We start from the raw sequence: 17,125 nt of genomic DNA on the forward strand, positions 1-17,125 counted from the left end.
TTTTATGTAGCACTATGTAATTATTATAGCAGACAATAGGGCATACAGTTGATACTGAAATAGGTAACAGAAACATAAGGCAATCTGAAAATACTCCATTGCATATTCATGACATGTAAGAGAATTTACTATCTCATAAAAGGCAGGACATTGAGTAAAACAACCTTAGACTTACAACTGTAAACAAATTCTGCATTTAGTTAACTACTCATGACAATGCATATAAACTGGGTGAGAAAAAATGCTTTTAAATTAAAAAGGATTTTGCACATTACATAGACATACTGAATTAGGTCAAATTTGAATGGGTCAAATGCATGCAAGAGATTAAAGATTCTTTGTAAAGCCTGGGTTTTGATTATGGTTAGGAGGATAATCCAACTTATATGAATAACAAAAAAACAGGATACTGCCAAGGTAATTTCTTTGATTTCATGGTAATCCAGTTGAAAATTAAAAACTGAATAAAGTTATGATATGCTATGATAAAAAACCCTGTGTAAAGTAGGTCTAGAGGGAACATATCTTAACATAATAAAGGCCTTAAATGAAAAACCCACAGCTAACATGTTACTTAATGGTAAAAAGCTGAGAACTTTTCCCCTAAGGTCAGGAATAAGACAAGAATGTCCGCTCTTGCCACTTTTATTCAACTTAGCATTGGAAGCCCTAGCTACAGCAATTAGACAAAATTAAAAGGCATCCAAATTGGTAAGAAAAAAGTAAAACTCTCATTATTTGCAGATGACATACTATATATAGAAAACTTGAAAGACTCCACTAAGTAACGGTTAGAATCGATAAAAAAATTCACAGTAAAGTCGCAAGATACAAAAATCGGTGTACAGAAATCTGTTTCGTTTCTATACACTAATAATGAAGTGGCAGAAAAATTAAAACAATCCCATTTAACTAATTTAATTTAATCCCATTTAATTAAAACTGCACCAAAACCAGTAAAATTAACTAGGAATAAAGTTAGCCAAAAAGGTGATAGCCCTGTACTCTGAAAACCATTAACATTCCAGTGTAAGAAAATTAACGATGACACAAAGAAATGGGAAGACATCCCATACTCATGGACTGGAAGAGTATCATTAAAATGTCTATACCACCCAAGGCAATCTACACATTCAATGTAATCCCTATCAAAATACCAACATCATTTTTCACAGAGCTAGAACAAATAATCCTAAAAATTTGTATGGAACCAAAAAGATCTCAAATAGGCAAAGCAATCTTGAAAACGAAAAAGTTCTATTACAAAGTGGCAGAATTAAAACAGTATGGTACTGACACAAAAACAGACCACAGATCAATGGAACAGAAAACCCAGAAATAAACCCACGATTATATGGTTAATTAATCCTCAACAAAGGAGGAATAAATACCCAAAGGAAAAAGATGTTCTCTTCAACAAATGGTGTTGAAGAACTGGACAGCCACATGGAAAATAAAACTGGACCACTTACTCTCACCGTACACAACAGTAAACTCAAAATGGATTTAAGACCTAACTAAATGTGAGACCTGAAGCCATCAAAAACCTAGAGGAGAGTACACGCAGTAATGTCTTTGACATCAGCTGTTGCAATCTCTTTCTAGACATGCCTCCTGAGGGAAACAAAAGCAATATAAACTATTGGGATTTTATCAAAATAAAAAGTTTCTGCACAGCAAAGGAAACAATCAACTCAAACGCAACCTACTGAATGGGAGAAGATATTTGCAAATGACATATGCAACAAAGGATTAGTATCCAAAATATATAAAGAACTGATACAATGCAATATCCAAAAATCTAATAATCCAGTTAAAAAATGGGCAGAAGACAGATGGCCAACAGACCCATGAAAAGATGCTCAACATCACTCATCATTAGGGAAATGCAAATCAAAACTACAAGGAGATACCACCTCACACCTGTCAGAATGGCTGAAATCGAAACCACAAGAAGCACCAAGTGTTGGTGAGGATGTGGAGAAAAAGGAACCCTCTTGCACTGCTGGTGGGAATGCAAACTGGTACAGCCACTGTGGAAAACAGTACAAGTTTCCTCAAAAAATTAAAAACAGAACTACCCTATGATCAAGTATTCACACTACTGGATATTTACCTGAACAATACAAAAACACTAATTTGAAAGGCTTTATGCACTTCTATGTTTATAGCAGCTTTACAATAGACAAGTTATATATAGAAGCAGCCCAAGTGTTCCTCGATAATGGATAAACGGATACACATACGTATGTATGTATGTACACACACACACACACACACACACACACACAGGAGTATTATTCAGCCATAAAAAAGGCTGAAATCTTGCCATTTGCAACAACATGGATAGAGCTAGAGTGTATTATGCTAAGTGAAATAAGCCAGTTAGAAAAAGAAATACCATATGATTCCACTCATGTGGAATTCAAGAAAATAAACAAAGGGAAAAAGAGAAACCATGAAACAGACTTATTGCACACCTGAAGCTAATATAACTATGTTAACTATACTGGAAGTAAAATAAAAACTTTAAATAGAAAAATCTAAATCTCTCTACATTTAATAAATAAATTGAATTCTTAAATAAAAACCATCCTACCACCACAGGGGGAGGGGGGGCTCACAGACAAGTTGTTTACTGCCTCTTTCTATCTAGAAAGAGGTAGTCTATCCTTAGTCAGCAGGTACCTCCCCCAAAGATGTCAAAACATAAAAGATACAGGAAAACATATTAATGGGGAAGGAGTGTCTGAGCTAAAGTTATGAGATAAAGTTAAAAACAAACACAATCACATAAATGTTAACTAAAGATCTGGATTTATTCATATAAAAAATATGGCCACATTTAGAGAAGAATCTTCCATAGCCAAGTAGGTAAGAGTTGGGGGGGGAAGGAAGTATGGGAGGCAAGGAGAAATCATTAAAAAATGAAATACCAATAAATACTGGAGAACTTACACTTACTCTATTGGGTATACTTCTAAGCATTTTATATGTTCCACTTAAAACACACCAGCTCTCTCATTTAAGAACTAGCTCCTAACTTAGGTCACACACACACACACACACACAGCCCCCAAAAACCCTACAGCAGCTCTGCAGATAAACCTAGGTTTAAGTTTGTGTTTATCATCTACTAGGTATATAACTGAACTTGAACAAATTATTTAACCTGTCTCAGCCTCAGCTTCTTTATAAAATAACATACTTTGCTGTGTATTAAGAGATTAGGTGACTAAAGCCCCATGATGTGCCAACCTGGCAAGTATAGGCACAAATGAAACAACAGTCTCCTTCCGCTAAGTATCAATATGCACAATTTTAAGACTCATTAAATCTCAGTACAATCTTAATACCATGGTCTTCTTAGTAAAGATATTAGCAATTCACTGTTACATATATTACCTCCTTTAATAACTACAATACAAAGTGCTTATTTTCCAATGAGGTACAAAAAGAAATACAGTGGTCCTCAGGAGATACACAGCTTAGCTAGATATCAGCTAAGCTGATAAAGATTTCTCTGACTTTGAACATGACTCTCATTTTATGTTTTTTCTAAAAATTTACAAATACAACACAATGTGGTTCCATTTACATAAAGTTCAGAAAGAAAATAAAGGATGCACACATAGGTTAAAGGTTATTAAGAGGTTGTTAAAGGGTAATGATAGGATCAAGTTAATCAAAAGTGAAGAAATGACTACTTAGAAATTTGGGTATCAGTTATAACTAGGGAGGAAGGAGTAATAATCAAGAGGGGGCCCATGGGAAGTTCCTGGGGTACTGCTTTTGTATTTCCTAATTTGTTGGTATTTACAGACATTGACTTGCTATTTCACTAAGCTCTACTTTTTTGTATTGTCTATTATGTTTCATATTCAAAAAGGTTCAAAATCAAACAGCACAGTTGCGCTGTATTACAAAAGATAGGAGATATTAAAATATCCATGACTTTTACTTAGTATTGAGAAGTTTCCCCTTTCCTTTATTTCCTGTAATGAACATCAGAATATATGTAAAAAGTTTAACTTATCTAAAAAAGTTAACTTATCTACACTCTAAAGCCTTATTATCCTCATTGTAGAGTTTAGGCCAAGATGACAGTCATTTCAACAGTAGGATCTATTGTGAGTTATTCAAAGCTTCCACATCCAAAAAACCAGAATTAAACTCTATTTAGATATCAGAAGTCCACTTTGTTTGAGAAAATTACCTCCCAGAGACCATGGAAACAGCTGTAGCCAAGGCTCCACAAAATCTTCCATAGGCTCTCTGAGTGTGATATTTTCTTACAACATATGAAAAGATAACTGAACATTTGGTCAGTTTCAGACATCAAATAGGGCAAAACAAGAATGATGGTGGACAAGAACTTCAGTTTAAAATTCTGTTTTTTTAAATAAAATAAAAACAAATTAAATAAAATTAAAATTAAAAAACAAATAAAAAATAAATTTTAAATAAAAAAATGTTTAAATGTTTACCTATGCCAGTTTTGAGAAATACTGACTTGAAAATTCACTTTTTGTATCCACTTGCATGAGGTCCAAGGAAAATTTTAGGCAAAAAGGAAAAGCCCCAAATCTGTTTGCTCATCCATAAAGCAATTTTAATTATAGAAAGCCCTATGTCTATAAAAGGAGAATCTTTACAAAGCACAAGTGACATAAGCGGGAATTCAAGATAAAGGCCAAAAAAACCTCCCAATTTTAGTGATCTAGGAACAAATTAAATTTTGATATACTATTCATAGACTTGCTCAAAGGAAAATATTCAAAACAAATCATCTTAAAAGTAGCAGCTTCTAAGGGTTTTCAGGTTAGCCAAAGGTAAATTTTAATAATTTCTGTGAAAGCAGGGGACAATATCATTTGTTTATCCTTCCATCTCTAATAGCTAGTACAAATATATACGAGATAACCAAATATTCATCCAATGGACGAATTATCCAGAAATAAGCACTTCCATGCTAAAAAAAAAAAAAAAATCAGGGGCACCTGGGTGACTCAGTTGGTTAAGCATCTGCCTTTGGCTCAGGTCATGATCTCAGAGTCCTGGGACTGAGCCCCATGTTGGGCTCGCTGATCAGTGGGGAGTCTGCTTCTCCCTTTGTGCGTTTGCACGCACACGCAACCAGGTGCTTGCTCACGCTTGCGCTCTCAAATAAAAACCAGTGAAAATTTCAAATACCTATGACAATTACTAAGCTTCATCAAAAAAACAAAAAACCCAAATCTGTTAGCCTCTTCAACTAATAAGTTAAATGCAGCTCTGATTAAACATTACAAACAACAGTATAGCCTTTTGTGAGTTTAAGTTCCAGATTTCATGTGTTTCTAAATGAGGAAAGGAAGACAATATAAAACTTATTATATCTGTACAAATGGGAAGAAGCGGAATTGGAATTTGAAAGCAAGTCTGATGACAAAGCTGAATTTCTTAACCTCTGTGCTATATATTAATACAAGTTATAAGGGTTCTTTAAAAAGCAAGGTATTAGAGAGGTGACTGGCCAAGTCAGTAAAGGAGGTGACTCTTGATCTTGGGGTTGTGAGTTCAAGCCCCACAATGGGTGTAGAGCTTACTTAAAATAAAACAGGGGTACTTGAGTGGCCCAGTTGGTCAAGCAGCCAACTCTTGATCTCAGGGTAGTGAGTTCAGGCCTGCATTGAGCTCCACGCTGGGTGTGGAGCCTACTTTAAAAAAAAAAAAAAAAACCCAAACATATAACAAAAAACCACTCCTGTGTCCTATAAATAAAATCCTCTTTAAAAAGAAACAAAAGCAGGAGCGCCTGGGTGACAGTCAGTTAAGCATCTGCCCTTGGCTCAGGTCCTGATCCAGAGGTCCTGGGATCAAGCCCTGTGTCGAGCTCCCCGCTTATGCATGTTCTCTCACTCAAACATTTTTAAAAAGTTAGTACTTTATCTACTACTTCTAGTACCTAACACTGAAAGCACAGATCTGCTGAGAGAAGTAAGTTTCTCAAAATGCTCTTTTGAATTAGGTTGGAGATATGGCAGGGTACGGAGAAATATGCTCAACAGAATGTAATACAGTTGAGAGAGCACAAGCCCACAAGCAGGGGGTGGGGGAGAGGGAGAGAATCTCAAGCAGATTCTGCGCTGAGTGCAGAGCCAAATGCAGGGCCTGAGATCATGACCCTGAGCCAAAACCTAAAGTCAGACTGCTTAACTGACTGAGCCACCCAGGCACCCCTACTTAACTAGGCAGCCCTACTTAACAGAAAGAATTTAAGTTGACTAGAAATTCTTAACCTTAAGTTCAGACCTATGGATACCTATATAAACTGGCCCTCTTTGAAAACAAATTCATGCCTTCACTGCCCAAAACATATTAAGCCAAAAGCAGCAGCTTCTGAACTATTGCCCTTAACCAAATAGTTAAAATAATGTAAGCTTAATATACAGATGGCTATATACTTATTGATAAGGGATATATAGGAGTTCTTATACATACACACATATACCTCCTTAGTCTGTCAGCTGGGGGCCCTAAAAGCAACGATACTCTAGTAGCAAAGAACATACCTAGACTCTAGATCTTGGTTTCTAATAGCATTCTCCAATTAAAAGAATCAAGGCTCCTTGAAGAAATGGTTGATTCCAGGACTGCGGCAAGAAATAACTAAGATGAGCCTGGTGCATCTTCTAATTCCAGAAAGTGCTTCAACAAAAGCAACAAAACACCCCCACAATAATGGAGGTATATCAAAGGGACACAGAGGGGAAAATATCCCTACTGATGTGAATGACTAACTCAATAAATGGGGGAAAAGAGACAAGTCTCCCATGTAGAACTCCCAATACATTCTGTAGATAATCCACCCTCAAGAAGTGGAGTTTGTAACTAACCCACCTCCTTATCTGTGGGCAGCATATAGGGACTTCATCTCAAAGAATACAGTATGAAAAAGGGGTAGGGGAAGAGTAACTTCAGAGTGAAGGAACTTGACAAATGCTACCTCATCAGCCAGGTGATTACAGTTCACATCAACAGTATGGTAAGTTACTACTGATGTAAAAATCTAACCTATAATTAGCACATAGAATGTTGGTAGTTTGTACCCTAGATAGAATGTGATAAAAATAGCACTTTACCTCTGTGGTCTTCCTCCAAAAAATATGTAAATCCAGTCTAATGATGAGGAAAATAAGATGAATCCTAATAGAAGGGTACTTTACAAAATATCTGACCAGTACTCCTCGAAAATGTCAAGGTCTTCAAAAACAAAGTCAGTCTGAAAAACTGTCACAGCCAAGAGGAACCTAAGGAGATTCAACAGCTATTTAGTATAGCACTAATGTAAATATAATGTGGCATCCTAGATGGGATTCTGGAATAGAAAAAGGATGTTAGATAAAAGCTAAGGAGATATGGTTCATTTATAACTAATGTATCATATTAATGTAAAATATTAGTTAACAAGGCAAACCAGAAGTGGGATATATGGAAACTCTGTAGTATCTACCCGATTATGCTATAAATCTAAAATTGTTCTAAAACAAGTTTATTTAGAAAACAGAGGGGCGCCTGGGTGGCTCAGTTGGTTAAGTGTCTGGCTTCGGCTCAGGTTATGATCCCAGAATCCTGGGATCAAGCCCCGCAGTGGGCTCCCTGCTCAGCAGGGAATCTACTTCTCCCTCTGTCCCTCAACCCACTCTTACATTCTCGCTCTCAAATAAAATCTTAAAAACAAACAAACAAAACAAAAAACACATAGAAAATACTGTTTACTCAGAGGGATGATATCAGTAGGTGCTGTAGACAATATGGAAATAGACATTAAGAATTCTAAATTCTGGGGCACCTGGGTGGCTCAGTCAGTTAAGTGTCTACCTTTGGCTGGGGTCACAATCCTGGGGTCTGGGATGCAGCCCCTCGTTGGGCTCCCTGCTTAGCAGGGAGCCTGCTTCTCCCTCTCCCTCTGCCCCCCACTCTCTGCTGTGCTTGCTCACGCTCTCTCAAATCTTAAAAAAAATTCTAAATTTTGAATACATAAAAAGCATTGTTTTAGTTGATAGAAGTCTTGCCCATGTCATGTAACTTTATTCCCAGACTCTACATTTTATTATAAATTTTTTTCTTTTACTAAATGATTGTAGCAAGGAAAGCTATTAGTATTTAAAGAACCACCTTACTGATTGCTTGTAACACTCTAATATGTTTATCTTCTTAGCTTTTCCAGATAGCCATAAATAATAACTTTGCATTCTCAATATTTACACTTTGTTGTTCTCCTGCCTATCTCCATGTAGAAAGATGTTAAGTAACAGCATTAACTGGCTTCCTCGTCTGACTCCTGTCTTTAATGGGAATGCTTCTGGCTTTTCCCCACCATTAAGCATGATGCTGGTACAGTTTAAAATATTTGTGTATTCCATCTGTTCTACTTACGAAGGATTTTTTTAAAAAATCAGAAATGCATCTCTTTTTTAGATTAGATCGTTTGGGTTTTTTTGGCTTATTACTATGATGAATTATATTAATATTACTATATTGGGGGTTGGGTAAAATGGACAAAGGGGGTCGACTGTGTGGTAACGGATGGTAACTAGACTTTATGGTGGTGATCACCTTGTAGTGTATCGAATTATAAAGCTGTAAACCTGAATTTTAGAAGGCAAATTATAAAGCTATATACCTGAAACATCTCTATATTTAAAAAAAAAAAATTCAAATAACGATCTAGCCCACTTCTTGACAAACCATCCTTTGTCAAGGTATTATTCTTTTAACATACAGCCATAATTTTATTTGCTAAATATAACTTCAGTTTTACATCAATATGTAGTGACACTAAAATATAACAAAAAGCACACCAATATCAGTGTTATATTAAATTTAAAAAGCAATGGGAAGCTTTCCTTTTTCTAAGTTGTGGGTCAATTTAGATAATTATATTATCTATTCTTTAGAGGTTTAAGGTAATTCATCAGTGTAGCCATCTAGGCCAGATACTTTTGAGATATAGCTCTTGGCCAGTTTTCTTAATTCTATACATAGGATTTGTTTCCATTTTTCCTTATATCAAAAATTATCTTTATTTGCATTTTCTTCACTAATTTACTTCAATTACTAGTTTTTAATTTTTAGCCTTAAAAATGCTCTGAAAAATTGAGGCTTGGTCCCAATTTGTCCCAACCGCTAAGAATTAAGAAAATACAATCTTAAGGATAGGAGAGGATGAAGCAAAACTGTCATTCAATTATTTCTACAAAATTTACTAGAATTTGAAAATGTTGGTAGATACAAGGGTCAATAAATGTATCAACTGCATTTCTATATGTAGGCAAACATCACGATTTTAAAAGATAATCATTTATAATAGTATTAAAAATGCAACCACTAGAAATAAGATATGTAAAGAAAACTGATAAAGCTATCAAAGATCTAAGTTAGTGGAGACATCTATCATGTCCATGAATGAAGGACTCAACATCATAAAGTTGTCAATTCTGCAAGCTATTTTATAGGTACAATCCCCATCAAATCCTGTATTACTTATCTGTAGAGTATGACAAGCTAATTCTAAAATTTTTACATGCAAGTGTTAAAAGCTGAACACCAAGACACCCTTAAACAGGAATAGATTTGGGAGATATGGGATAGGGAGATAACAGTCTACTAGGCTACATACAGTACTTACAAGAGCACAAACATAGGGATACACAAGCAGACCAACAGAACACAGTAGAGAGCAATTTGGCAGTATCCTGTGAGTGAACCGGCACTTCCATTTCTAGGTAAAAATTCCTAAAGAAATTCTAGAACAGTGCACCAGGATACACAAAGAAGGTTCAAAACAGGTGGAACTGGGAAAAGCCCAAATTTATCTATTAATCATTGACTGACTATATTATGGCATGTTAATAAAATGAGAATCAAAGCTGAGAAAAAATAGAATTCTGTTAGATAAACTTCAAATATAGGCAAGACAAAACATTTTTTAGAGATAACAAAAGTAGCAACACTAAAACAAAAAAGATCAGAATAATCGGAATTAGTTTACCTCTTAAAGGAGATATGTTCTAGTAGTGGCTTTAAAAAGGAACTGGCATTATTCTACTTAACCTCAGTGGAATTACACAGGTTTTTGCTTTGTATTTTTAGGCTGTACTTACATTTTATACATTTATCTACATATTGCACAATTTTTAAAGACTTAGAAGTTAAAGTATCAACAGCTCAGTCTTTACTTTCAAATGACAATCAATCTTCACTTATTTGCAACATCCTAAAGAGACATCTGTATTTTCACAACTATCAAGTCCAAAGAAGACAACATACCTTATATAGCCCAATGCCAGGATCAATAAGAAAATCACAAGTTGATGTAGACGGCTGACTAGAAGGTCCCACCCTTGGGGTTTTCTTTACTTTAGGTGGGCTATTAGAACAGGGTTTGGCCTGTACATCAATCTGTTTAGATGTGCTAGGAAGATCAGGGTCTGGGCGAACTAGTAGCTGAATTATGTCATTCAGTCCAACATCATAGTCAAATAAAGTATATCCATTTTCCAACTGGAAAAAAAGGATAAAAAAAGATTAAAATGCTTCTCTCAAAACTTGATCTTTCCACATCTTTAGTTACCCAAATTATTAAAACTCACAGCAATACAATTTAGTGATCCTGAAACCATTCCTATTACTTTATGGCCTCTGATGGCAGCAGCATCTCAAGACCTCGATAAATTCTTGACAATCATTCCATATTAGCTATCAGGAAAATGAATAGCCAATGAAACCAAACATATATCATTGCTTACATGACTTCAACATGTAGGCAGAAAAACCCCAAACTTCTCCCCAAGTCTTATTTAAATTAACAGTACCTGAATCCACTGTAAGAAAGGTGAATTTTGAAGGTGAGTGGTTTTATGACCTGTGCTCATGAAGACATTTAACAATTTTATGTTTCTGAAGCACTGTCAGCAATTTTTTTTTTTTAAATCAAGCAGAAAAAAATTAAAGCAGGAATTACAAGTGCTGGTCATGCTATTCCACTTGCCTGAAGTTCTCTAATTCTATCCATTTGTAAAGGTTGTCAAGTTGTATCATGAAAAGTCTTCCAGGATGAATAATGAATAAATTATCTTGCAACTTACCCATATTTTGGCAAGGTCTCTGCAATGGATTAAATTGTGACAACGCCTCCTCCCCATTATACTAAAGTCCTAATCCCAAATATCTCAGTATGTATTTGAAAACAGGGTCTTTATAGCAGTAATCAAGTTAAAATTAGGTCACACTGGGTGGGCCCTAATCCACTGTAATCGACATCCCTATGAAAAGTGTAAATTTGGACCACAGAAGATGTGAAGGCAGTCATGTGACTGGAGCATTGCATCTACAAACCAAGGAATTTACAAAGGATTCCTAGTAACACTAGAAGCTGAGGGAAACAAGGAAGGAGTCTCTATTAGAAACATCAGAGAGAACATGGCCCTGCTCATACTTTGAATTCAGACTCACAGCCTCTGGAAACAGGAGACAATAAATTTCTATTGTTTTAAGCCACCTAGGTTTTGGTGGCTTTGTTCCAGAAACCCTTGAAAACTAATAGTTTCCATTTTGTTTCTTTATAAAATTCAGTTGGCCATTTTACCATAATACAGTAAGAAAAACTCCTTGAAGATCAAAACTATCATTTCCCCAGAAACATCACCAATTTAACCACTGTTCATTTTTCCCCTCTTTGTATATAAAACCCGTCCTCGTCCTCAACTCCTTAACACAATAAGACCATATTTCCAAAGTCCACCAAAGGGAATGAATAAGTTTGTCCTTAAACGATAAACTTACAATATACTGGATAAATAATTTTAATTCAAGTGGTCCCAAAACACATCTAGCACAACCCTACATATTCTAGATATTCACAATTTTTACTACAATAAGTGATTAAACAATTCACAAATTTCCCAGTGGGGATATTAGACACTATCTCATAGGTTGGTTCACATGCTTATTCCAAAAAAGCCTAAGGAGTTTCCCAAGTCAACAAGCAAATAAGCCCTTACAGGGATTAGAAATTGTTAATATTGCTTACCTTCTTTAAAAAAAAGAAAAAGAAAAAAAGAAACACAACTCCCACCTAATCTTCAACTCCCAGAGAAAAATTCAAGGAGCAAAAAAACTATACTAAACATATAACTAAACATTCACACCTTCATTTTGACATTCTCCAATACCCCTTTCCCCCCAAAAAGTAAGACATACCAATTCTGAATCAGTTGAAAAAGTACAACTTGATTAAACATACAACTGTTGCACATTATGAATGTCCAAGTAGAAGAAAAAACAAACTTTTAACAGTATAGAACTGCAAAACAAACAAAAAACCCAGTAACACAATATGCAATTAACTGGAAGGACATCTCCCAAAATGAAGAAAGCTGTGAAGATGGTAAAATAATTGGAAATTCAAAGTGCTTCCACAATTTTCCTTTGAAATCTGAGGCACAAGAGTCAGAGGGACAGCGGGGACATTCTTATACTCAAATCCCTCTGACAAGTTTCTACTAAGTGACTGGCCAAAATAATATAAGCTGCTTCAAATGGTACTTGGTTTGAAAGGAAGAGCAATGTCTTCAGTCAGGAAAACACTAAGCATATCAAGGCATGAGGTCCTATTGTAGACGTTAGGCCCACATTAACATATAACTTTTCCTTCAATTATTCATGCTTGTTAAAACAGCCACTTTTACCCAGAGTATCTACTTCTCCCCTAATTCATACGTATTCTTCCAGTTTTCATAAAATAGTGATTACTATCCATTGCGTAGTAACTTCCACACAGCTAGGCTTTTGTGAATGAATTGCTACTTGAAAACTAGTGAAGTTCTCCCAAATTTAATTGAAGTGTAGACTGGAAGTTATTGCCACTTATACCCCAAGTGGAGAAGGGATTGAATCACTTAGAAATCACAAACACCCGTGAGTTTCAGGCATGTAACCATAGTCCATCAGTGTCTCATAGCTGAAAATGTTTGGGAACTGCCATCCTAGAACATGGGAGTGCAGTATTTAAAATACTAGAGGGGCAAGAATGGCCCTAGAGTGTTTATTTTTGGGGTGTTGTGTTTTTTTTTTGGCCAGACTTCAGTCTTGCATGTATATGGGGTTGAAGTAAGAAATTCCAGGTAACAGGAAGAACTGCAACAGTGATGGGAAGTAAAACTAGGAAGGAAACACCAACTGGCAATAGCTGAGAAGGCAATGGGAGAGGTCATTCCCAAGGGGTTACTGATAACAATGCCCTCAACCTGCATCCCTTAACAACTTTCATGTATCTTTCATATCATATATATAATATAGATATGACACACACTTTCTCTCTCCCCTTTAAATAGGCAAATGCTTTTACTTTGTATTCCATGTAAAAATAAAGAATCCAGGGGCTTTTAAAAGGGTACTACTCAGTTTTCCTTCAGCTCTGGTTCATGTCCCACCTACAGTGGTATAAACAAAAGAATGAGGGGAAGTGACAGAATACTTTCAAAGTAGGAAAAGCTCTGGATTCTCAAAATATTTAGAGATCCATCAATGTAACTCTTCCTTAAAGACCTAATCCCCAGGATGCACGCTCAACCTCCCACAGTAATATCCAAGTGAGGTTACCCTACTCTAACCAGAACTTTTATAGCCCTGCAATTGCTGCCCTCTATCTTGACCCTCAAAAGTGGAGTCAATTACACAATTACTGTTTTTCAAATTTAATTTGCTAGAAATTACCTGGGGCCTTTGTTAAAAATTTGGATTCTACTTCAATAGGTGTGAGGCTCCCAGGTGAAGCTAATGCTGCAGGTCCTGCTGATTCAGGGACCATACCTTGAATAGTAAGAAATTAGGAGACTGACTATTCTTCAACATCCATTTTCAAACTCTGGTGGCCATCAGAATCTCCCATGGGGTCTTGTTAAATTCAACCACTTGCAATTCTGGGGTGGGTTGAGAACTTATAATTAATATCCACAAGTGATTCTGGTATATATCAAAGACTAAAAGCAACAAACCTAACATAAAAGGGGTGGGGAATAAAGGCAAAGGGTACCACCATTTACATCACAGATACTGTAAATTTGATTTATGACATTTTTCACTATGTGGTAGTAAAGGAGTGCCTTTTTCAAATAAGCACAAAGGCATTTTATAGGCTAGGGGCAGCCCTGTGATGCCAATCCAATAGTTGTCTGCTATAGACCTACTACTTTGTCCATGGACTGTGAACTCCAAAGAGTAAAAGAGAATGGAGGTAGTAACCACTGCCATGGCTGTTCCTCAGCTCACAAAGAAGTAAACACAGCTGAAGCAGTATCTTCCTTCTGTCTTCAACTCAATGGGGCACCAAAGTTCCATTCCTCATCCTTACTGGTTTATAATTGAGCCGAAGAAATCAAAAGCGGTGAGTTATCAACTGTCCTGGGGGAAGAAGTACAAAAGGGTGATTATCCTCAACACTTTTTCCCTAAATCCGGAACAAGTTTCCTGGTTTACCGGAAGTCTACTTTGTTGACCTGAATTTAACTCAATTTCTACTTCTTCCTCAAGACAGCCAGGTGCCACGTTTTCTTTTAGTAGCATATTCAATAATTAGACTTTAGGAGTGTTTCCCAGAAAACACAATTCTCACGCTTCATTTCTATCTCTTGTAAAGTCAAAGTATCCCAGCAATTCATGTACTACTATATTCCTAGCTAGAAAATAAAATTCAGAAGACTTGATACATAATTTTTATCTTTGACCAATAGATAAAAAGGTATCAGCAATACAAAGCTACACAGTGTTTAACACACATGATTTCAAAAGCAAAGTTTACAACTAAATTGAACACCTGTTTTTACAAGTCTAACAGTAAAGGATCAATATAAAACAGCGTCAGACACCTATCAAAGATGTTATCATTTATTTAACAACAAATTAAAATAAACCCTGACTCTTTCTCTCTCAGAGTATAATAATCTTGTTACTCTAACATTTCTGGGCAGTTTTTGAAGCTAAGCCTATGAAGGGAAGAAAAATATTCCTTTCAAATCCTTTGTGGCTATAGGAAAATGCTACTTCCACCAAATCAAAGAGTACATTTATTCCAAACCACAGAACTGAAGCCAAACTGTGGTCTATCCAACTGGAGAATGCCACCTTTCTAGTGGAGAAAAAAACGGAAAAACAAAACGAAACAAACTAACTAACAAAATTAGGTAGGCTTGGTCTCTAGGTATGGACCTGTCGGAGAGGAAAAATCTTCAATGGGCCAGAGCATGGCCATACCATACAACTACCAGAGACACCCACAGACACCCTCACTGCCAAAACCACTTTCAGCCTTCAAGTATGTACCGCTGGCTATGCTCCAGTTGCTGTTTTAAAAGCCTGTGTGAGGGGGACTACATCAGAAGGTGAGAAGCAAAAAGAGCAAAACAGTCTTTCATACTCCTTTCCATTCTGGGATTAACTCCCCTACCTTGCCTACACCTGGGAGTTTAAACCCGATGCCGAATTACATCAATAGCTCGCTCCTTCAGTCCAAGTCCCTAATCTTCAAGACAGATTCCAATTCTAGAAGAGGAGATGACGGAGGGGAGCCAGAAGTTTTGGAAACGCTTCGAATCTTTAGTGTGTTCAGACCCCTTCTCAGTTAAGAGTCAGAACTAGGGTTCCTGCCTAAGAGGAAGCGAGCTGTAAGTTTCCCCCCTCCTATTCGGAAGCCGGGAGCGCAGACGAGCCACGGAAGCAATGTGAGCCGTTAGCCGGGTCTGCGCTGCCGGGAGCCGGGGCTGTCGGCCCTCCCCACCAGCACTGTGGCATGGCCGCCAGAGCCCGCTGCCCTCCCCGCCTCCAGGGGCGCCGACCCCGCCGAGCGCGGGAAGCGAGGGAACCCAGGCACTCCGGCGGGCTGTACTGGCCCATTGAGAAAAGGGGGGGAGGCTGAGGTCTCCGCGCTCTGGGTGCCTCCGCCTCTGACCCTGCCAGCCGCACTTGCACTTTGGGGCTGATAGGGACCCCGCTGCGCCCCCTCGGCGGGCCCTGGGCCTGCACTCTGAGCCTCCCGGGCTGCCCACCCGAAGGGGAGCCAGGTGCTCTCTACGCGCGCGGCGGACCAAGCCCTCGGGCCCGCCCAGCCTACGCGTTCCGGCGGCGCCCTGTAGCCCTTTCCCCGGGCTTCCCGAGGGGTGCGGTGGGCACGCCTCACCTGCTTGCCCCGGTAGAAGAGGCGCTGGCACTCGGGCCGCACGTCGAACAGCGCCCACACCCGCTCGCGCAGCTCCTCAATTGTGGCTTTGCGAGACACGTCCTCAATGGTGCGCGTCTGGGAGCCGTCGATGGTGCGAACCTGAATCCACATCTTGGCGCCGGGAGAGGGGGCTGGCCCGGCTTTGTCTCCCCCTGCGTTCCGGACGCCGCGCCCCGCCCGGCCCGCTTCTCCAGCGGCTCCGGCTCTCCGCGGGCGGCAGGCGAGCGCGCACACAAATGAGGGAAACCGACCAGATGCCGGGACCCCACAGGAGGCGGCGACTCTTAACCCGCGCGCCTGCCCGGAGCTGAGAAGGAAAGGAAACCGGAACCAGACGCAGGGGCCGCCGCCACCGCAGCCCCCGCCTCACAAATAGGAAGAAGCCTTGTCTGCGCTGCACGGAGTGTTTACTTATAGAGCTCTAGCTCCCACATGGAGGTCACGGCGCCAACCCGGATCTCGCGAGATCGACGCCCGGCTCCGCCTTAAAGAGGAAGCAGCGGGGGGGTGAGGGGGCGGGGAGGGAAGGCTACAGCCCCGAGAGAACTAAAATGGGCGGGTGCGGGGAGGGCGGGGTGGAGGGGCGGGGCTGCGGAGAGCCGTTACTCGCCCCTTCTCCAGCACCTGGGCCCTGGAAACGCCCTCTAGTCTGAAGGTTTCGCGCGGTTGCAAAGCCCACGGCACGGGTTCCCGTGTTAGTCCTGTGTTTGGGACCCAGGGCGCTAGCGACTCTTCAGGCCTAAGCGGATACGTTTCTGTGGTCTCAAAAACACATCCAAAATAAGCAACTCTGACGTGCACTTGTATGATCATGAAAATGGGGGTGCGGGCGGGTGCGGCCTAAATTTCTGAGAAAGCCCAGAA

General features: G+C 38.8%; 1 protein-coding gene across 5 annotated transcripts in view; it reads right to left on the reverse strand.

The window, feature by feature from the left end:
- The window catches only part of UHRF2 (ubiquitin like with PHD and ring finger domains 2), a 115,570-nt gene extending 98,867 nt beyond the window's left edge, over positions 1 to 16,703 (reverse strand). For all 5 annotated transcript variants that reach the window (XM_087869656.1, XM_087869654.1, XM_087869655.1 and 2 more), the window contains exons 1-2: positions 16,220 to 16,703; positions 10,315 to 10,548 (exon numbers count right to left, since the gene is read on the reverse strand). In XM_087869656.1, coding sequence (XP_087725782.1) covers positions 10,315 to 10,548; positions 16,220 to 16,372 — 387 coding nt within the window. In that variant the 5' untranslated portion in view covers positions 16,373 to 16,703. The remainder of the gene's footprint in view (positions 1 to 10,314; positions 10,549 to 16,219) is intronic.
- Between the last annotated feature and the right edge of the window lie 422 nt (positions 16,704 to 17,125).

This window comes from Ursus americanus, chromosome 18 (assembly GCF_024610735.1).
Source record: "Ursus americanus isolate L20-20 chromosome 18, mUrsAme1.1.p, whole genome shotgun sequence".
NCBI lineage: Eukaryota > Metazoa > Chordata > Mammalia > Carnivora > Ursidae > Ursus > Ursus americanus.